Raw genomic sequence first — 22,455 nt, 5'->3', positions numbered from 1 at the left:
ATGAGTCAACATTGAAGGCATGCTTCCCTAGATTGTATTCCATTTGCCTAGAGAATGAGGCTTTAATAAGTGGTATGGGTTTCTTTGAGGATGCTCATTGGAGTTGGTGTTTTCGATGGAGACGGGATCTTTTTGAGTACGAGTCTAAAATGTTGGAACAGTTGAACTCAATGCTCATTTCTTGCAAGATATTTCGAGAAGTACCTGACAAGATTATTTCAAAATCTTCAATTGACAATGAGTTCACGGTCAAATCATTTTTTATGCTGCTCGCTAACCCTCCTTCTTCGGAAAATCTGTTCTCCTCTTCCTCAATGGCTTGGTCTAGCTATGCCCCTCCTAAAGTCGAGTTCTTCACGTGGCTGGCCCTTCACCGAAAAATAAATACGCGGGAAAATTTATTTAGAAATGACTTATTAATTCATATCAGTTGAGCTGCTTTTTTTGTGGACATGATCTTGAGTTGGGATCTCATCTTTTCTTGCACTGCTCATTGTCTAGGAATATTTTGAGCTTTTTTCTGTCTTGGTGGGGCTGGTCATGAGCTATTGCAGATGATCTTCCCGCCCACTTTCTTCAATGGTCGCAATGCATTGTTAGCAAATTTCAGAGAAAAGTGTGGACCGTGCCATCTTTTGCTACCGTTTGGTCCATTTGGCTTGCAAGAAATGAGGTTCTTTTCAATGCTAAGGTAGCCACACTCGACAATCTGATCCATATGTTATTTAATCGATTTGCTATGTGGGTAAAAGCTATTGACGATGCTTTTGCTTATTTTGCTGCTGATCTTTATCACTCTTCAGAGGGTATTCGTAGCTGATCCAATATGAGGAAGAGTCGTCCTCAAATCTCATGGTTAGCCCCACCTGCTAGTTGGTTCAAGTGGAACACCGATAGATCTTCTCTTAGCAAACCTTGCCCCGTTGGTATCGGAAATGCTCTCAAATATTTAAAAGGTCTTATTATTTGTCTATTATCTTCTTCTTCTGGCATTATAGATTCAAATCTTGCTAAGTTATTTGCAATTAGATGTGCCCTACAAATCTCCGCTTCAAACTTCATTTTCCTTGGTTCCTCTCTCATCATCGAGTTGGATTCCAAGATTGCTTTATCCTAGATTGCCAAAGCTTCCGACTCACCATGGAAATATTAGAGCACATTCTTGGACATTCGGTTGTCTATTATGCACTTCATGTTGGTTCGGTACCAACACTCTCTTAGAGAATCCAATGATTTTGCAGACGATTTAGCCAAATCGGATATTGATAGGCATTTTTATTGCCTGGTTGTAGGAGTTGTCTTGTTTCTCTTTTGTAAGTATCTCCTTGTGTTTTCCTTGTTTGTGGTTGTAGGGGTTGTTTCTGATCCTTTTATAAACCTCTTGTGATCTACGCCTTGTAAGATCACCTCTATTAGTGAAATTTGAATGAATTATAAAAATAAAAATAAAAAGATATTCGAATACGAATTTATGTTGATTTTCCATCATCATTTTCATCTATTTTACCATCATCATCTCCTCCATGGTGAACAAAGCAGGGGAAGGAAAGTGTTTGTGTCTGTGTGGCGATGTTAGGGAAGGAGAATTCAGAACGTGATATTAATTTTAATTATTATTAATATATATTATTTATATATAATATTAGCTATACTTATTTGATTAATATAATATGTATGTGGACCCTGAGAAGTAGAAAGAGAGACGATCATTAGAGTGAAAAGTCTCTTTTTTTCTTGGGTGTGTCTCTATTTAATGTGGCTCTTATGTGACAGAGATGAGCTCACGTCAGAGACTTGAGGGAGTCTCTCTTGCTGGAGATAGTATGATGTGAGGAACCTTATATATATATATATATATATATAAAAGGTTCTATCTCGCACATTAAATAGAGTTAGAAATGTAATTTTTTAAATATTATAAAATCATAAAAGTATGTAAAATAATATTGAGGATTAAAAGATAGTATCTCAAAGAAAATAAATATTATATTAATGACATATATACATATATTAAATGCAAATAAAGAGTGAAGTAATTATATATATATATATATACACAATTAAGTCACTTATATACTAAAAAAATAAAAATAAAAATATTTTTTAAAATTATACTCAAAAACTTAAATAACTATATGAGATTTGATTAAAAAAAATATACTTTGATCTCTCATAAAAATAATTTAGTCATTTTAGCTAAAATTATACAAATTTTAACTAATTTTATATATATTTAGATATATAAACTTGACTAAGATTAATGGATTTGAGTGTATACGCCTTATAGTCAATATGTATATCTTATAGGAGAGATATTATATATATGTGGAGGGAAATAAATTACGGTCAATAATTAAAATTGTTAGGTATGACACTAAAAAAAATAATTTCCACATCACAACATTAATAAATCGGCTATAAAAGATAAACTATTTTTTGCATTAAATGGTCCCATAATAGTATTTTTACCATCAATGTCAATATCAATTTGATGGAAATTTTACCGTCGATATTGTATAATAAATGGGGTATAATATTAAATGTGTTGTAATTCATAAATTAATATGCTAAATAAAAATTAATTAATAATATAAAAATTATAAATAATAGTAGAAAATATGAAAATGAAGAATACATTAATTCAAATCGTTATTATTTTTTCAATAGTAAATAAATATTCATAATCGTAAGAAAATAAAAAAAAATTAATTATAATAATTTAAAATTTATTGAATAATGTTTTAAACTATTATGAATCTCATAAAGTCTCAATTAAGTAAATCTCTCATGAAAATAATTGATTCATTGTAACAAAAATTAATCACATTCACAAAATTTAATATATGAGATTTGAGTAAGAATAGCACAACAAATAGTGAATTTGACTTTTTGAAAAATAAAAAATTATCCTCAAAAGTTTTTTTTTGATAACTCATCAGAAATTTCAATTAAAAGATTATCATAGAGTACAATAAAGAGATTAAAATCTCAAGAGGTTATCCATGACAATAAAAGATAATAGGTAAGCAAGTGTAATGAAAAAAGTTATAGTTACTAATTTTTATCGAGGAATGAAAAAATGATAATTTTGAAAAGGCTACATCACTATTTTTCTTCTGCCTCTCCAATATATTTGTAATATATGAACTGATTAAAATTCCTAAAGATATTTGGATATAATTAGTAGATATTATATACTATAGAAAAAGGAATATTTTCTCATGAAATTTTTTAAATTTAGCTAAAACAAATAAGTTTAAATTATGTAAATAAAAATATATTTTTCATGAAAATTCCATGCAACGCACGGGCAAGAAAATCTAATTTTTATATATTTTGATATCGTGCCATTAGTTAGCCCAGCCCTAACCTAGTCCGTACGCTATGATGTATAAATTTAAAATAGGTTTTCAGAAACATTAGAGATCAATATTCAAGTGAAAAAGAAAATAATAAAGATCAGTAATCCCAAAAGATTAATGAAACGGGTATAGGTATGTACCTTTTATATGCTCAACACATGCAGAATACTTTTTTCCTTCAATTTGGGTGAAGAATTCTCAATTCACATAGAGGGATTTATTAGAATAACATCTCACATCCTCGATCTTTCTATATTTTTAAATATAGTATAGGAAAAATCATCATGAGTTAATTCAATTAATTTAATACTTATTTCCCTTAAACAAGATCTCAAGTTTGAGTCTTATGAATGAAAAAGAATTTTTTTTCCCTCAATAGGCTTGGAAAAGAAATATATAATATAGAAAAGGCCATCATAATTTATATATGTATTTTTCCAAATATTTTATTGATCACCAATTTCTAATTAGGTTTTCAGAAAATAAAAGGACAATTTTATTTAACACTTAACTCAAAATACTAAATAGCACTCCTCGTTAGAAAACCCCTCATTAATTCATTTTTTTTTCCTTTCCTTTTTTGTCTTTCGTCTCCATTCCACTTCTCATGTGAAGAAAATTATTGGGTTCAGTGACTAAATATTCAATCATCGCGCTTCATGCAAAATATTTTTTTTACTTGACTAATAAGGTTTTATACAAAAGAATAACATTTCATATAAAACAATTAATCTACTGCACTTACGAATCAAGAAATATTTTTGTACTTACACGATAACGTTTCGTTACTTTCGTATAAGGAGAGCTGAATACATTCAGCCGCCGCTCGACCTGAAAATTGCCCCTCATATAAAAGCCATTCCTTTTCAAAATCAGCAGAGCTCGCAAGCGGGCCACCGCCATTTTCCTTTCTTCCCCAACTCTCCCAACACAATTCCTCCAGCAGACAAACCTTCGAATCCTCGAACCCTCCTCACATGTTGCTCACCAAGCTCTCCCGCCAAAAACCATCATCACTTCCCTCCTTGATCCTCTGGCGCCACCTCTTCTCCACCTCCACCGCCCCCGTCTCCTTCTCCCCCTCCTCGAGGCTCCGCACCCAATACAATTTCCGGCCGCCGCCGTCTCTCCTCTCCCGACACCCCAAAAGCCCTGACCCTGACCCTGACCACAAACCAAACCGCCCCGGCAAGAAAACCAAACCCCAGTACCGCCCCCCTTCTTCCCTCGACAAGGAATCGATCAAGGCCGTGAAATCCGACCTCCCGTTCGACTTCAGGTTCAGCTATACAGAGAGCACCCAGAGCGTGAGGCCCATCGGTCTGCGGGAACCCAAGTACTCGCCCTTCGGGCCCGGGCGGCTCAATCGGGAGTGGACTGGAGTATGCGCCCCAGCAGTGGACCCGAAGGCAAGGTCGGTGGAGGAGGGAGTGGAGGACCCGAAGCTCGAGGAGAAGAGGAGGAAGATGAGAGAGAGGATTCAAGGGGAGCCCCTCTCTGCGGCCGAAAGGAAGATCTTGGTGGAGAGCTGTCAGAGGAAAAGGACCAATAGACAGATTAATTTGGGTAAAAAAATTATCCTCCTTTCGATTTGCGGTTTTCCTGTCTTTCCTTATCTTGATTTCATAATTAAATTCTTCTCTGGGGCTTCTCCTTAGTTTGTGATGATCTGGGTGGTGTTCATGTTGTCACGGATAGTCAGTGATAGCATTTTGTGAAGCTTGTTATGCCCATTACGTATTCGATGATATGAGCAAGAGAGTATCGCTTCCCTGCTTTTCAAAAGCTTCAATTTTAGCAATAGTTTCAAACTCTTAAATTGTGTGGGAACGCAACAGGGAAGTGTTAAACTTTGCTTCATCATCACTGTCTGTGGTCTTTCTAGAAGCTTGAGGTTTCAAAAAATTTTCATTTTTAAGTGTTTGATGATCGGCGCTCAACATTCAGTGTCATGCGGTTCATTTTCAGAGGAGTGTGTTGTTACATTTCTGTACGAGAATGCTTGTGCATCATATGATCTTTTGTGTAGAGGAAAAAAATGGTGTTCTGTGTCCTGTTTATGGTTATGATGACTAAGACCTCTCTTTCTAGACTGAAACATTTCTTTATGTTTCCTGCTTGAAGCATCCTTTTTCTTTTATATACTATTTAGCTGAAATTATGAGACTGCTTTTTTTGATTCTTTTTAGATAAGAGGTATTTTTAATAATCTCAAAATTTTGTAAAAATGCCAATTAGGCCAGGCCATCTGCATAAGGTGGGGACTAGACAACTCTCGTCTTCACCATTTGCACAATTATTGAAGTAGAGATGTGCAGATTTCTTTTGAAACATTGATTTTCTCCACACACAGAAAATCCTGATCATGATACTCTCATGTCTCCTTCCTTGGACTGTTGATGTCCGTGCTGTATCTGAACTCCAATGACCTACTATGCAAACACCAATACCTCCCTAGTATATTCTTCACAAGGCTTTAGTGACCTTGCGTGTGAAGAAAAGATGGTCTCTGATTCAGCCTCGTGGTCACAGGATTCACATTCTACTGCAGCAACTCTCGTCCTACATTCCACGAGTCTCCCTTTTGTATTCAGCTTATCCAGTATCGCTAGTCAATACCAAAAAGATATTCTAGGGACACTGTCAGGAAACCAGATGACCTTATGCCATATGCCCTCATGGCACATTCCGATGTCTCGGTCGAAAACATTCCGATGCACTTCCTGAAGTGCATTTGCCAGATTTACTTGGAAGCCGATTCTCGGCATAAGAACTATTAAGTCTGAGGCCTTGCACCAGAGCTCTTATAGCTGCAATTTGGGGATCAGATATGCTGGCCAATGTCCATTTCCCTTCTTACAAATTCTAGTCGCATGTTCATTTTTTCTGACAGTGGGGAGGCAGCTGAAACCTCTGGAACAATAATTACAAAGAGGGTATATAGGCAATCATGAACAATAAGACTGCTTATATAATTGCTCTTGTCATACTTGACTACGACCAAGTTTGCTTCTGTTTATGCTTATCATAAGTGCGAAGTCCATCCTTTTTTGTAGGCAGAGATGGTTTAACTCATAATATGCTGAACGATATTTTCAATCACTTGAGACGTGCTGAGGCAGTCAGAATTAGATGCATGGGTGTTGCCACAGTCGATATGAAGAATGTCTGTCACCAACTTGAGGTACTTGGGTCCAAACTATATCAATAGCTTCTCTTTGGCGCACTTATTTGCTTCATAGATTCTCATGATGCACGCTATATTGAGTATTTACTTTATCATTTGCTAACAAGAATGGGGGAAAAGAAATATTTATTTTGTTTTGTTTTCACCTCATCTTAATGTTCTTCACCCATGGGACCTTGTCTGTTGCGATTCTAGGATTGTGGTTTGCTTGGTTTCTGAAAAGACTTTTCAAACGAATTTCTTGTGGTGGTTGTAGGACAAAACATTTGGGCAGATCATACATAGACATAGTGGTCAGCTTATCCTGTACAGAGGTAGAAATTACAATCACAAAAAGAGGCCCGTGATTCCATTGATGTTGTGGAAACCCCATGAGCCGGTATATCCCAGGTTGATCAAAACTACAATTGATGGACTAAACATCGAAGAAACTAAAGAAATGAGGAAGAGAGGCTTATCTATTCCTCCTATCACAAAGCTCGGTACATATTCTTATGACTCTCCTTCTAGTTCCCAAGTAACATTTAGGGTCCTCTGTTCATGGGATTTCACAGTCAGAGTTCTTAAAATTGCAGCGAAAAACGGATATTATGCAAGTTTGGTGCCAATGGTGAGGGATGCCTTTCTCACCGAAGAGCTAGTCCGTATAGACTGCCAGGGATTAGAAAGGAGCGACTACAAGAAAATAGGAGCCAAACTTAGAGTAAGTCCTTTCTTCCCTCTTGTTCATTTTCGCTCTTGTGAGTTTGTCGCAGCAAAAGGATCATGTTTCTAATTAAAATCATCATTCATTGATTGAAGATCTCATCTATTACTTGTGTAGGCATGCACTCCGTAACAATCAGGAACAATAATCCTATAACATTTTCCCCCCTTTACGTACAAAGCATATAGAACTCTCATGTTGCAGCATTTGGTGTCCATGTATTTGATTGTTGACCATTTACCCAGTGATGGGCTCTTAATTAACTGCATGAAATCAGATAACATAGTATGATGTTCCTATCCTAGATAAATGGTATCCAACGATTCACAGTGTCAATTTTTTGTCGAGTCATAGTGCTGTATGCAGAAAGCTCTTGGACAAGTAAGATCCTAAAAAGTTTATTAAAGAGATAAAAGATAAGTGGTATACCTTGCATCCCGCGAACCACAGTAACTAATCGAAGCTTATCAGGAATAAATTTAGAACGAAACTATCTTCACGTGATGGACTCTGTGGAGTGTTAAGTAGGCCCACGATTCATGGTACTAAAATGACTAATCTTTCACTCCTTTTATCCTGCCCGAGGGAGAATGTAGTCAATGGTCAAGATGCTGAAATAAGACAGATACATGAAGTGTTTGTTTCTTTTTTTTGATTTCTTCTCTCAAGTTTCGATTAGCCACTCGTATCTGAGACACATGTTACGCTATCTTGACATTTACAGTATGTTTCTAACTCGAGGATGTCTATGTAGGACTTGGTTCCATGTATCCTTGTGACGTTCGAGAAGGAACAGATTGTGGTTTGGAGAGGGAAGGACTATAAACCTCCAGAGGACGGATACTATCCTCTCGACGATTGGGAATTGTGTGCTAGTTCAAACAAGGACAAAGTAAGCAGCTCGGGTGGTGTTGATCAATCATATGTGAGTACTAGCAACGAGGAGTTCTACTCTGGTGATGATGATTAGCTCATCTTTTTGATAGAAAATAGACAAAATCCATAGATTATTATGTGATTAAAAACAACGTTCTTCAGTGAAGAACGTGTTGGTTTTTCTATTTATGATTGGTAGGCAAAGCAAGAAAAGGAACAGAATGCGAATGGAACCAACCATACAAAAATGACCATTTTGTACGATCGGTTTTCATTCCATTCCTTTTCTGTCGCGCCTAACCTTTATTGTATAGTGTAGAGCTCCTCAGCTGGAAAGAATGATGCAGTCATCAGAGTTAGGGCTCCAGATGAAAGGAATACATAACAGCCTATGACATTTTCAATCGAGAATTATAATTATCGGGTATCATTCCGTGTATTCTATGTTTTGGTCCTAGGAGAGTAACTTGAACCATGCAACTATCCTTGTTGCCAGCTGCAAGCAACTGTTGTACCATTTCCTATAGGGTAAGTAACCAAACGTTTCTATATCATTTCTTGCTCGAACTGATCAAGGTGTTATTGAGGAGAAGGTCTAGTGCGTAACGAAAATATCACATAGGATTATGTCACAAGAGAAAATATTATTTTTGTCAATAAGAGATTTTTCTTATTTTGTTCATATATTAAAAATCAAAATGATAAATCGTTATTGACCTATGATATTGGCACGTGATGCCTCCATTACATAAAAAGGCTTTCTGATTATTGAGGGTGCAGAGTTTTCCATTTCCCGCTTCCAGACAAGCATCTCTTTCCAGGTTTCAGTTTTCGGCTAGAGAGGCGTTCTTCATGCTCCAACCTTTTACATAGCGTTTGGTTCATGAAATTGAGAGAGATTAGAATCGACAGACAATAAAATTTGAAGGAAATAGAATTGAATTTCCAATTCAAAACCTTTATTTGATTGAACCTCGAAATTAGCTGGGAATGAAATCAGATATGCTATGAAAAGACTAAACTCCATCTATTTTTAAAAATTAAAGATTAATTTTTTTTAAACAAAAATCCATCCACTGTTCATATTCTTCGCAAGAAGATGAACATTGCACTGTCTGTAATTCCCTCCCATGGCTTCGAGAGCCACGAGGCTCACGAGCACCACGGGTGGGTTCACTAAGCCCTCACGAACCCAGAGCAAGGGTCCGAGCCACGGGTGGAGGCGTCGATGGAGGCAAGAGGTGGAGTAAAGGTAGGAGCACCACGGTGGGTTCACGACTTTTCGAAAGTTCAGAGGTCTCGCTGAGACTCGCCTGTGGGCTCGGGGGACCTCGTCCCAAGGTCGCAGTGTCATCGCGAGCACAGGCCGAGCCTCCAAGGCCCTCGATGAGCCTCGCCCGGTCGCGAGGTTAGGGTTTCGGGCTGACATCCCACCGGTCGAAACTCACCCTTTCCGATGAGATTTGGCCACTGAGAAGCCTGATCGGACCTTGTCGTGTCGAGACCGGCCGCAAGAGGTAGGTCTGATGGTCGGGGGTGGAGATCGTGCGGCGACGGGCGGCAGCGGTGGTGACGGGCAGTGGTAATTAGGTAAATAAAACAATGACCCAATTCTTAGGCACAGAATCGCAAATCTGGCCAGATTGGGAGGAGTCCCAATTCTTCATCCATACCGAATTGGGATTCTTTTGGAATCTCAATTCTGGCTTCACTTGCACCGAGGAGCGCGGGAATGGGAACTGATCCGGAATTGGAATTTCGATTCCTTGTGATTTTCATAAACCAAACATGCCCTGAGAGTTCACAAACAGATCATTCTCTTCATTTAGTATCAGACCGAATAGAATTGCATGACTCCAGAATCCGCTAAAAGCATCTTATGATCGAAGCAAGTTCTCTCTAATCCAAAAGAAATTAGACAAGTTGTCTCTAATCCAAAAGAAATTAGACACCCGTAGCCTCACTGATGAATTAAGGGAAGGAAAGTGAAATTGGGGGGCGAAAAAGTTTTATGTGCATGCACGAAGAGTATATGAGGGAATTGAATGGGGTCACAAGAATAAATTTTCAAAAAGATTGGGGGAGAAAAAAGGAAAACACGAAACACGACAAGCTTGCACTTTGATTTTTTGAAGAAAGAGAATCTCATGGATCCCCCACACACATTGTTGCCAAGTGGACCGAATCTCAAAGGCCACGTTACCGTGCTTCACGTTCCACCTAATTAAACAACCCCTTTCCTTTTTCTTTTTTCTTTTTTTTTCCCCATTTGGATCGGGACCCACATGTTTGATTTTTGTTGTTTATTGGGCCGACACGTGATGGATGTTTTGATTTTGATAAGTCCACTGATCTCGTCATTTTATTTTTTTTTATTGTTTATTGTTATTGTTACTTTACTTTATTTTATGTTTGTATAGATATGTGGCAGGTGAAACCTCCCCCGCGTTCGAAGCATGTGGTGTTTATGGATCCGATCAACTTTAGTTAACCCCAGCAAACACAAACATTAAGGATTTGTTTGGTTTCAGAGTTATATTTTAACTTAACTTAACTATAAACTTTTTAAAATTAAATTATAGTCCCACAATTTTTTCATTTTCAGAAAATATGCCCCAGCTCCTCTCTCCCCTTTCCATCACCACACTGTTCATCTTCTTCCTCTCTCCATCATCGCACTGTTCATCGGCGCCTCATCTCCTCCACCGCCACAGCAGTCTACTCTTTCCTTCTCCACGAAAACCTCAAAATCCGGCAAAATCCGTCGAGACATCTATGTGCAGGACGAAAATGGCGGTGGACGCCATGGAACCGAAGCCATCGAGAACGGCGAGACCGTCATCCCTCTCAACCCAGCCCTCTCTCTCCTGCATCAAAGACCAGCTCTTGCCGGAAAACCCCAACATCGACCCCTTCTCCGAAATCTGCGCCGCTACCAACGACCTCTCCACCTGAAGGTTCTCCTCTGCATGGATTCGAAGCCTAATTGAAGCTCTGGTGTCCATGTCCATCTCCAATGCCTCGAATCGAAGCCTAATTGAAGCAACAAGGCTTCGATCGAAGCCTTGCTGACGTGATTTGAGGCAGAGAGGAATTCGATTGAAGGAACATGTCGGTCACTGATCTCGATTTAGCTTCGATTGACGGAACATGTGGGTCATTGATCTCGATCTAGCTCCGATGAACAGTGTGGTGATTGAGAGAGGAAGAAGATGAACAGTGCGGTGATGGAAAGGAAAGAGGGAAGTTGGGACATATTTCTGAAAATGAAAAAATTGTGGGACTACAATTCAATTTTAAAAAATTTATAATTAAGTTAAGTTAAAATCTGAGTTTGAAACCAAACGCCTCCTAATGGTATGTTTGGCTTTGAAGTAATATTTATTATTCTACTTCATTTTAATTTAATTTATTTTCAATTCAATAATATAATTATTATTTTTTCTTTTTTCTTTAATTTTTTATTTACCATTAAATTTAATTTTTAATATTAAATTATTTCAATTATTCATTATTTTTTTTATTTTTTCTTATAATTCAAGAACATAATCATTACAATTCTAAATAAATATAATTATTTATAATTGGAATGACACTTTCTTTCCTTTTTTTTTTCCTTGCCCGATTGCCCATTGATTGGTATTAAATCTTATCGCCGCCTGATGGTTAATTCTTGCTCTCGAATTAAGCATGTCCAGGATTCGTACAAATTCGTATTTCAAAACTCTCATGATTATTTTGTTGGGCTCCGAGCAGTTGATTTTTTTCCTCAAAATGCAATATTAATCAAGTCTCATTTTACTACTTATCATTCGTCCTCTTTGGTCACGTTTGGTACGTATAAACAAAATGACAGCCATAATCCAACATCCATTTTCCAATTGTATCCCTGTAATTAAACTGCAAGTTCACCAAAATGATTAAACGGACTAGAGAAAATAATAACATTGATAAAACTCAAAATAAAAAATTTCCGTTATTTAATTATTATTGGGTAATAGGTAGTGTTTATTCAAACATGTCAACTCAATTATTTTACCCAGCAAAAAAAAAAACTCAATTATTCGATGGAATTCAACTAACTTGAAATAAACCTTTTTTTTTTTTGCTTTTTGGTGAAAACCAATTTATGTATTGAAATGGACTAATTTTCTGTAAGAATTCACTCTGAACAGGGTTGTATTCCGATCGAAACCTTTTCAACAAAGTGATTTTTCACTTAGTATCTACGTTGCTACACAATTTATGTGTATTATATTTTTCAGTCTTTAATTTAATTAAACTTTGTTTGATTACTGACAATCAGGTGATTAAGACTTAGCACAGTTGCGTCGACGTTCCGAGTTCGAATCTCTCCCCGTTATATATTAGCCTGGGCATATGCAGGGTTCTACTGTATAGTTTATATTAATCCACAAGGCATTAAACCCACCCGCCATGACACGAGTAATAAATCTCGAAAGATCCGGTGAGTGTGACGGTCAAATTATAAAAATAAAAAAAAAGGCAGAAGATATATGGAAATGAAGATATGGAATTGCCACATACGAAGAAACGTCGAATTTTTAAAAACAAAAACAATTTAAAAAATATACAGAAAATATACAAACAGAAGTAGGCCCTCCGCCTAGAAAATAATATTAGACAGGAGATGAGTGGACCCCGCAGGACGTCGGGACAGAGCTACCCACCCCCGTCCACGCTGCTCATGCTCAGACACCGCAAAATATTAGTCGAGTATTATTCATGCAATAACGGTAATGGCCACATTGTGAGGTTAATTTTCTACTTATAAGAGTCTTGATTGAATATTATACCGTCTGATTATTATATAATATTCGCCAAATATTTACCCTCAAGAACAAGCCCCCCAACCATGTCGTGTAGCCCTCCGTCTTGTCCCTAACACACCTCACCACATTGTCTTCCACCCCCCCCCCCCCCCCCCCCCCCCCCCCCCCCCCCCCCCAAATCAATTCTGCTGGGCTTTGATCTAACTCTAATTCATTTCGCTTTATTTTTTTAAATTTAACAATATGATTATTTTTAAATTTAATGATAGATTTTTTCACAATAAATAAATTAAAATTATTATTATAATTAATTTTATAATATTAAATTCTCTCAATTTTTTATTACCTTTTTACTTTTTCTTTCAATTTTATAATTAATTTTCTCACTTAATTTTTCTTAACCATTATTATAACTATTTTTTTAATAATAATTTTTCTCAATTATATTTTGCCTCTGTCTCATAAAATAAAGTAGCATATATATCTACTCAAAAATCAAACGCCGATTAAGCCATTTGTGAGCAATTTTATTGTAGTATTGAAAGCAACATGGGTCCAAGACAAAGTTGATATCTTTCTAGGGAAGATATTTGTGATTTTACCAAAAAAATAATTTTCATAAAAGATGTGTTTATTCAATTCATTTGTAAGAAATAGAAATTATAGAATTACATTTTTTTTTCCTTTCAATTCAAGGCTCATCGTGTTCTTTTTAATTTATTATTTTTGAGGAATTATTATTTCTTTTTTCAATTTTCCACTGCCGCAGAAAGAACAGAACACGGATCAAAATTGTCACCGCTTTCTTTCCCAAATCAGAGGAAAACCGAGCAGAGGAGAGGAAAGGAGAAATCTCCCTCTCTCTCCCTCTCTCTCCCCACCTTCCGTTCTCCTCTCTCTCTCTCTCTCTCTAAAGTCAAGCCTTTGCTCCCTTTGTAAGCTCTGAGCCTCTCTCATCAATGGCGCACCCCGATCTCACCTCCCCACTCCTCCCGACTTCCGCCCCTCGGCCCCAGCATTCTGCCATCACCATCGATGATACCCCACAAACCCCCAAGAATACTAAAACCCACCCCCAAAATCACAATCATCATCATGGCCCCCATAACAACACCCAGACCGCCGCCGCCTCACACCCCAGCCCCTACGAGTTCCTGGGTGGCCGGCCCTTCTCCGCCCCGACGCCCAGCACCGTCGACCCGTTCAAGAACGACACGGAGAAGATTGATGGGGTCTACGAGCTCCTGAAGATTGTTATCTGCCTGCCCATTGCGGCTGTCAGGCTCCTGATTTTCGGGGTCGCTCTGGGCATCGGGTATCTGGCCACGAAGTTGGCACTTGAAGGGTGGAAGGATAAGCAGAATCCCATGCCTGCCTGGCGGTGCCGGCTCATGTGGGTCACCCGAGTGTGTGCCCGGTGCATCCTTTTCTCATTCGGGTGAGCCCGGTTGAGTCTCTTCTTTTTCGTTCAAGTTCCTTTTTCGTTTTTTTCCTGGGTAAAGCTTTCCTATTTTCTCTCAGTGCCTGAGGAAATATGATCAGTGAAGAAGCGTTTTTGCTGTGTTAAGGCAACCTCAATTTTGGCTTCTTTTTGTGTTTTATCTGTATGAAGCTTTTGGTTGACTTTGCGTAGTTCTTGTGCTATGATAACTGTTCCTCTTTGTTCTTTTTGTCGGGATTTATGTATGTATGCTAGTCGAGTCTTCTTTTGGTTTACACGCAAAGAGGCTTCACAATTTTGCTGTTCGGTTGAATGTTAATGCCAGTTGAAGGGGTCAAGTGGGATTACTTGGGAGACGAGTTAGGAAATGACTTGTGAAGTTTAGAGATGATATTTGTTAATAAAACTCGAGCAAAAGAATCGATCGAGCCAACTGTAGCAGAGGTTGGGTCATTTGGGTGACTGTGCCCAGAAACCCTTTTCTGCTGTTTCTGATTTTTTTTAAAGTTCTTCTGAGCTCTTTCATTAGGAAAAGTAATTTGGTTTGCAGGTGGCAATGACTTTGAATAGAGGAAAGCCTGAGATTTGATATGCATCTGTTGGAGTAGACCACGGGATCTTAATCTCATGAATCTTTATTTGAAAGTTGGGAGGGAATAGATAACAATGCTAAACTGAAGTGAATGGTCTTTCTTGACGTTTTATCTATTGCTACTGACAGGTTGCATGTCTTGGAATATAACTCGCCAGTTTTAACTTTTGCAGCTATCACTGGATTAGACGAAAAGGGAAACCCGCACCGAGGGACATCGCCCCAATTGTTGTGTCAAACCATGTATCATATATAGAGCCTATCTTTTACTTCTATGAACTTTTTCCCACCATGGTTGCTTCTGAATCCCATGATTCTCTACCCTTTGTTGGAACTATAATCAGAGCAATGCAGGTAATTTCTGATTTTTCCTGGTATTACAGGTATGAGTGTTCAATCTGTTTTTGTTCATGAGCTCAGACTGGGTTTCTTGCATTGTAGGTAATATATGTAAATAGGTTCTCGCCATCATCAAGGAAGCATGCAGTAAATGAAATAAAGGTAGAAAGCTTCTCTCATTCGTCACTAATGATGGCTTAGATGCTGTAAATGGCTATTTATTCCAGTTATTTTCTAGAAGTAACAGCGTAAAAATTCGCACCGGTTACAGTTTTCACATTATGCCCCAGTCATATACCTCCTAATAACAAGAATTGCTTTGCCACAGTTTTATGTTTGAAATAACCATTGCTGGAAGTAGATATTGCTATATGCTTCCGTTCTTTGTTGTAGCAATGTGATTCTTTTGAAGAGATCAAAATTCAGCTATATCCTCTTTTTGATCAGACACAAAGTAGTTTTAAGTTAATTTTTGCTTTATTGGAAGCAAATTTAAATGATCTTCATCAATTTATAAGCTATTTGATACAGAAATGTGGTTTCGAGGATCTGAATACAGAGAAAGGCCGCTTGCGATAGATTTCCCCGTGTGCTGCTATTTCCTGAGGGAACAACAACTAACGGAAAGTTCCTCATCTCATTCCAACTCGGTGCATTTATCCCTGGTTTTGCTATTCAACCAGTTGTTGTACGATATCCCCATATGCACTTTGATCAGTCTTGGTAAGTCTATTTCCCATTTCAGAATTTATCATTTTGCTTTGTCTTTGATGACTTCGATATTTGACCTCACTTTGTTTTGTACTAGGGGAAATATCTCCTTGGGAAGGCTAATGTTCAGGATGTTCACGCAGTTTCACAATTTTATGGAGGTACTGCTAATCTTAAAAGAGAAATCTTAACCTAGATCCTCTCTGCTGGAGATTTTTCTTTCAAACTTCTTTTGGGTGGAGGAATTTGTAGGGACTTAAAGAGAGAAGATTGGGAAGGAGGTTGTTGTTCCTCCATGTCCCTCCATTCAAATTGGGAATGTTTTTGCTTGATGTAATAGGAATCCTTTAAGATCTACATTTCAAGAAATGAAGCCTGATTTGAATGGAGGGATTTGGGAGAATGACACTTCCCCTCAGAATCCTTTTCCTTCAAATTCCTCCATCTGAAAATATTTGTTTATATTGTATGTATAATTGTTGGTTTGTCATAAAGTCATATATAAATATGTATAGTACCCATTCTTTAGGCCTATCAGAAGTTCCTCTTTTTTAGGCTGTTGCACTAGAAGGATATTCTGTTAGAGAACTCATTAATCGATTCTCATAATTTTGATGCATCTGTGGTACTGATACAGTTACTTGTTACCACCTGTTGCTTGTTAGATATGTGCTAGATGGCTTCACCTGATGCTTGTTATATGTGTGCTTGTTATATCTCTTGGTGCCTTTTCCTTAAGAAATGTACTCGGTTAATCAAGCTTCAGTTTTCTCTTCTTTGGACAGGTGGAGTACCTTCCAGTTGTCTTCCCTCTTGAGAACCAGAAGGAGATTCCAACCCGTTTTGCAAAGAGGGTGAGCTTATATTTCTTTTTATTTCTCAAGAAGATTACTGTTTGAATATCTCATTGTGAAATCAACATTATAATTAGCTGTCCTAGCAGAGATACAAAATTGCCAAACCTATCTATCTAATTCCCGGGTTTTTTAAAGATATTTTTCCTTTGTCTTATTAGGCATTTTTTAACTAATTTAGTTTTTGAAAAATTAATAAAGGTTATATTGGGCATGGCTAGTCTTTATCTAACCTCCTTGAGGTCCAAAGTTTGAATCACTTGAGAAGGTCGCACTTTTGTGCTTTTTTATTATTATTTTAAATCTTTTCGAAAAGCCAAATATCTGTATGTATCATCTCATTAATTTAGTATCTCACAGTCATTTAAAGATATTAATGTGCCTTTATTTTTTTCCAATGTACACTATCTGGTTCAGGGAAGCCCAATGGGCTCCGGCCAAACCAGGTTTGAGGCGAATCGGCCCACTAAAGAACATATAGAAACTAAAATGATTTAAGAGTTAAATCTGGATTTTCCCTTATAGAGGTGAGAAAAAAATAAGGAAATTGTGCGGTTAGAGGTAATTTTACTAATTTATTGCTAAATTTAACACTTTCTTATATTGTTTTTTTTTATCTTATTAAGATTTATTGAGGTAATTTGGTCAAATTAAGTTGGAACAATTATTCAAAAACGCCAAATAAGTTGACATAATTTATAATTTATAACCTGTGCATGCAAGGGTTTACATACTAGTAGTAGTATATTAGAGGAAACCTAGAATATTCTTATTGATAGGAGGAAACCTAGAATATATCTTTGTGATATTGTGTTCTAGAAGGAATTATCTATATATATCCTTAATTTCATGAAATAACCCGGGAATTCTAGTTGATATTTTTTTGCTGTTGGACTTTTGCAGACTAGACAAGTTCTTGCCAGGGCTTTAAATGTTGCCCAAACATCTCATTCCTTTGGAGATATAATGCTTCTCACAAAAGCATCAGAATTGCAGCAGGTCCGGTACTCCGGTTATTATCTGTCCTTGAAACAAGCCATGCAATATGGATTTCCAGTCCACTTTTGGGACTAGATTGCTCGTACTATGTCCCTTGAGGCTATTGATTCCTTTTTTTGTTTATAGCATGGCGAACAATTTTAGAATATATTTTATGGGTCTGATTGAATGAGGAGAATAGATAGCAGTTAGAGTGGCAACTTTAAATATGCCATGAATCCAGTCTCTTTTGCCTAAATGGTCTGAATATCTCTAAGTCTTCTATGTTGCTGATGGACCTTTTACAGGAGAATCCATCGAATTACTTGGTTGAAATGGCTCAGGTGGAATCAGTGAGTTTCTAATGCCCAATCTTGCATTTTATTCAAAATTTGCGACTAGAATCTCTTCCATGGAAGAAAGCTGAAGCTAGAACCTTGCAGCATTGGAATTTGTTTGTTGGAGCATTCGATCTTGAGCATTCTGAAGAAACTTTAGATATGTTGCTTAGCAATGAATGGGATTCTCTACGTTGAGTTCTTAAGCAACTTGTTTTGAGATTGATGAAATTTGATGTGCTACGTGAGACAATAATCTTTTTGTAATAAAACGAGGCATAATTTACCATGGTAGACTTTACAGTTTGTGTCTTTCTTTTCAGCTATTTCACATCAACAGTTTGGAAGCGGTTAATTTTCTCGACAAGTTTCTCTCCATGAAGCCGGATTCCAGGTATTGTTGCCAATTTTTTCTTTTTCCTTTTTTCTTCTGATGAATTATAATTGCTAATTCCTGCCAAACATAAGATACTGATAGTGCATTATGTATCAGACCTTCTTGATGTTTGTTTACAGATTCTTGGAATTATGTTTGCATAAGCTTAATATGTTAGTTGTTCAAAAATAGTTACATATGAATTAAAATTTAAGTCAAAAAAACCACTTTAGGATAGTGAAAATTAATTAATGAAATAAGTGATTTTGCCTGACTCAATGCTCTTAACTTGGCTGAAATAGTTGCCCACCCTCTCTCTTCTTCCCTTTGGCCCATTCACTTTTTGTCCTCTGCACACTTTTGCTTACTTTTGATTAGCTAGGTCAAGTATATGGCCCTTGGTAGTATTATATTTTACTGACAAAATGCATCTCTCTTTGTCCATATCAATTAAATCTATGAAATTAATGCGAAAATGACACATTCTAAGATATACTCCGCCTCTTCATGCAGCGGCCATGTTACCATTGATGGTTTTTTGAGCGCTCTAAAATTGAGATTTTCTAATCTCACGGATGAGGTTAGTTTCCATTAAGTTGCCTTCCCTTAGCATCTAGCCGATGCTTGGGAATATTCCCTTTTCTTAGATTTCTTCTTCTTTTTTTTTAATTAGGGGTGTTCCATTTTCCCTGATCGCTGTGAATATTAATGATGACAGGTATTCCATTTGATTGATGTTGACAATAACGGTTATATCACATTCAAGCAGGTACCTATTTGGCTTGTCTCTGTAGTTTCTATTTGCTGAAGTTCACATAAGTGTAGTTGTATGATTCCAACATTCTCATGATGACTTCGAGATGGATTGACCTCATCATACATTTCTGCAGTTCTTATTTGCCTCGGCGCATGTTATGAAGCAACCGCTCTTCAGACAGGCCTGTGAACAAGCATTTCGTGAATATGATGTTGGAGGAAATGACCACGTTTCTGAAGAGCAGGTTCATGAATTTTATATCTTTCTTCTACTTGTTCTAGATAAATGTAAATCTGATGTGCTAATTGGTGTTCCTGGTTTTTCCTTTCATTAGTTTGGAGAGAGCATCCGCCCCGCCGTTCCTGAGATGACCAAAGATGAGGTAATGGGATCAACTTGTCCGTTTTGGTTTTGAAAAACCAGAGACAATGCCTGATGGTCACTCCAATTAAAGCTGTTACCTTTTAGATTTTTTGATATTGCATTTCTTGCAAATAGAAATTGCAATCAGGACATTCATCAATCAACATGTGATACAGTCCCGACACATTTTCACCTCTTACTCATCTTTAGGAAAGGGCAAAATGGAAAACGGGGAAGCTTCTTCGTGTTGCTGAGAAGCAAACAGGCTGTTGATCTTATTCCAAGATCCTCAAAATAAATCCTACCATTTCATAGCTGCACATTTCTTTCCCTTTGGAAGCTGATCGGTCTTCCACGCTTTCTTAGGCAAAAGGTATCCTAACACATCCCATCCTGGTGTTTTTTCTTTTGGCAGATCCATGAGCTGTTTGGTTTGTTCGATGCCGATGGTGATGGAAGATCCAGTAGGGAGGAGTTCCTCACCTGCTTGCGGAAGAACCCCCTGCTGATAGTGCTCTTCTCACCCCAGTTGGGGCAGGCACATACATCAGGAAACGGAGAAACAACATCCGACGACATTGTATAATAGGAAACATGGATATGTTTATTTTTCTCGTTTGAGTTTTTTTTTTTTTTTTTGGTTTTTATATGATTCTGATTCTTGTTTGCTTAGATTGTTGTAAGCCCAAAAAAAAAGAAATTACTGTTTTTTCTTATTGCTGAGAGATGTTAAAGAGGGAGAGAATTGAGAGAGTGGGGGGTCTTAGTACTGTTTTTATTTTTCCTAAGCAGCGGGCCTCTCCTCAGTAGTTTTTGTGTTATTAGGACATTGATTAATTAAAGCTCAATTTTATTATATCACAGTTGCAGTTTTGGATTCAGCAATCAATGGCTAACCAAATTGCTCTTCATTGTCTGTGGTAATAGAATGGCTGAAGGGATTCTCCACAGATTCTAGAGACCAAAATCACTTGCTTGGAAAACTAACCCGGTCCTTCCTGATGCCGACAGCCCGACGGTAATGATAAAGAACCAATAGAATTATATCATTTATGCAAATATGTGATTCATTGTTCGTGTTAATGCTTGCTATCGTAATTGGTAGGGTAAGATTTATTCCGGAGAACGAACCATCGGAATGAAGAAATTCCAGAGAGGTTAATGTAGAGGTAGTTGGCCTTCGAGTGAAAGTCCAAATGTGCCTCTGGAGACTGACTAGCTATATGGGCCTCATCAGGAGCCTACGCAGCTCAATGACAATTTCATCTCATTTTCTACTGCTCTCTTTTTTTTTTTTTTTTCTTTTTTTTAAATGTGGTGTAGTACGTCTATGTGATTGCATGATTTTCATTTACATAATTATCCATTATTAGTGAGACTTATCGTATCTTTTTATTTCGTTTAAACCAATTTACAGTTTTTAACGCATAAAATACAGGAACAAAATATGATTTTGACCTTTTTTTTGGTAAAAAGAGTATAGTTTATAAATTAAATCCACAAAAATACAAAATAACTTGGTTTAGAAAAACTTTTGTAACAAAAACTGTTAATTTTAAATTCCTTTCAAATTGAACTGCGTAAAATTGAGGATATTTTAGAAAAATTATGAAAAATTAAAAGTTCAACTTTTGTAGTTACAGTTCAACTTTCAATGGCCCCTTTCAAGTAGGGTGAGTTATGAAAAATTAAAAGTGAACCCCATTCTGAGCAGTGGTTGCTCTATCTAAGCCCAAAAAATTAAATTAACGATGATGATAATAATCACAATAATAATAATAATGATGATGATGATAAAGATTAGTGGTTGCTCTACACCGGTCACCTACCACCCTCATATGTTTTCCTAGTTGTTATTCTTATTTTTCTAAGAAAATGGGAGTTTAATTAATAAATATTAGGGGGGGAAAAAAAAAGCAAGGTAGTTTGGTTCCACAAGTTTGTAGTTACGGATGGAGAAGATCATCCTAGTTGATCCAATGGCTAGAATCACTTAGGCCATGTTTGGTTTTAGGATATAATTTTAGAATCACAATTCTAACTTAACTCTACCCACTACAAAACAAGATAATTCATACAAAGTCAAAGAGTGGACTCCATTTATACTACTTTTTTATACAATAAAACAACATAACTCATACAAAGTCAAAGGGTGGGCCCCATTTATACCACTCTTTTTCAAAATCAAAATCTGATTTTTAAATCCTATTATAAAACCAAACGCAACCTTAAGGAGATGGCTCATAAGGCGGCGGACAATAGAATTTTCCCAAAAGGAATAATAAATTATGATAGCTGTTTTTTTTTTTTCAAATGAGAGGAAGCATCACAAACTGAACTGAGGTTAATGCAATAATAACGATAATTATGGAACTAATATTTGCAAGACACATAAATTTAGAATTTTACTGTAAATATGGTTCTTATGTTGTTCGAAAAATAGGGTGTCCGGTTGAGACTCTTCTTCATGTCGTAGACGTGGCTGTTGGTGCCATGAGCGGCACAGCAGCTGTCATCGGGTTCGGCCTATATGACCGTCCCAGTGCTTGGGGCTTAGCTTGAGAGGGACCTTGATATGGGCATAGGGGAACTGCCGATCTGATCAGAGTAGACATTGAACTTGTCGATGACTTGGTTGGAGTACACGTCTCTATCTTAACGGTAGATCAACGAGGTTTGTCGAGAAGGTTGTCTGCGAACTTCTGATCATTTAGGGATCAGAAAATTGAGGATCAGTGGTGGCATGGCCACGAAAAACTCTTCATGGGGTCAAGAGATCAGA

The 22,455-nt window shown here is 37.1% G+C and overlaps 2 protein-coding genes across 5 annotated transcripts; both read left to right on the top strand.

The window, feature by feature from the left end:
* The first annotated feature begins 4,205 nt into the window (after positions 1-4,205).
* Positions 4,206-8,573, top strand: LOC116205691 (CRS2-associated factor 1, mitochondrial). Its single transcript, XM_031538337.1, has 5 exons — positions 4,206-4,928; positions 6,419-6,546; positions 6,806-7,031; positions 7,125-7,252; positions 8,010-8,573. The coding sequence occupies exons 1-5, from the start codon at positions 4,340-4,342 to the stop codon at positions 8,223-8,225; spliced, it is 1,287 nt and encodes a 428-aa protein (XP_031394197.1). The 5' UTR covers positions 4,206-4,339; the 3' UTR covers positions 8,226-8,573.
* A 5,152-nt stretch (positions 8,574-13,725) lies between these two features.
* Positions 13,726-21,060, top strand: LOC116204928 (lysophospholipid acyltransferase LPEAT2). 4 transcript variants are annotated; one of them, XM_031537305.1, is made up of 16 exons: positions 13,726-14,362; positions 15,131-15,311; positions 15,399-15,458; positions 15,856-16,019; positions 16,105-16,168; positions 16,793-16,861; positions 17,765-17,860; positions 18,184-18,192; positions 18,501-18,571; positions 19,067-19,133; positions 19,272-19,322; positions 19,444-19,554; positions 19,645-19,692; positions 20,089-20,253; positions 20,601-20,691; positions 20,779-21,060. In XM_031537305.1, the coding sequence occupies exons 1-15, from the start codon at positions 13,884-13,886 to the stop codon at positions 20,607-20,609; spliced, it is 1,644 nt and encodes a 547-aa protein (XP_031393165.1). In that variant the 5' UTR covers positions 13,726-13,883; the 3' UTR covers positions 20,610-20,691; positions 20,779-21,060. The 4 variants fall into 4 exon arrangements, with proteins under 4 accessions (XP_031393165.1, XP_031393166.1, XP_031393163.1 ...); XM_031537303.1 differs by having other exon boundaries at positions 13,727-14,362; positions 18,148-18,192; XM_031537306.1 differs by lacking the exons at positions 20,601-20,691; positions 20,779-21,060 and having other exon boundaries at positions 18,148-18,192; positions 19,884-20,247.
* Positions 21,061-22,455: the final 1,395 nt, after the last annotated feature.

Source organism: Punica granatum, chromosome 4 (assembly GCF_007655135.1).
Source record: "Punica granatum isolate Tunisia-2019 chromosome 4, ASM765513v2, whole genome shotgun sequence".
NCBI lineage: Eukaryota > Viridiplantae > Streptophyta > Magnoliopsida > Myrtales > Lythraceae > Punica > Punica granatum.
The sequence above is the reverse complement of the archived record's forward strand: the minus strand, read 5'-3'. Positions and strand labels throughout refer to the sequence as shown.

Bases quoted from the DNA above. Each gene is read 5' to 3' on its own strand.
- LOC116204928 (XM_031537303.1), top strand. From the start codon at position 13,884: ATGGCGCACCCCGATCTCACCTCCCCACTCCTCCCGACTTCCGCCCCT. The intron at 16,169-16,792 runs GTACTGCTAATC...TTCTTTGGACAG, and splicing joins AGTTTCACAATTTTATGGAG to GTGGAGTACCTTCCAGTTGT. The intron at 19,134-19,271 runs GTTAGTTTCCAT...TAATGATGACAG, and splicing joins TTTCTAATCTCACGGATGAG to GTATTCCATTTGATTGATGT.
- LOC116205691 (XM_031538337.1), top strand. From the start codon at position 4,340: ATGTTGCTCACCAAGCTCTCCCGCCAAAAACCATCATCACTTCCCTCC. The intron at 4,929-6,418 runs GTAAAAAAATTA...CCTTTTTTGTAG, and splicing joins CAATAGACAGATTAATTTGG to GCAGAGATGGTTTAACTCAT. The intron at 6,547-6,805 runs GTACTTGGGTCC...TGGTGGTTGTAG, and splicing joins ATGTCTGTCACCAACTTGAG to GACAAAACATTTGGGCAGAT.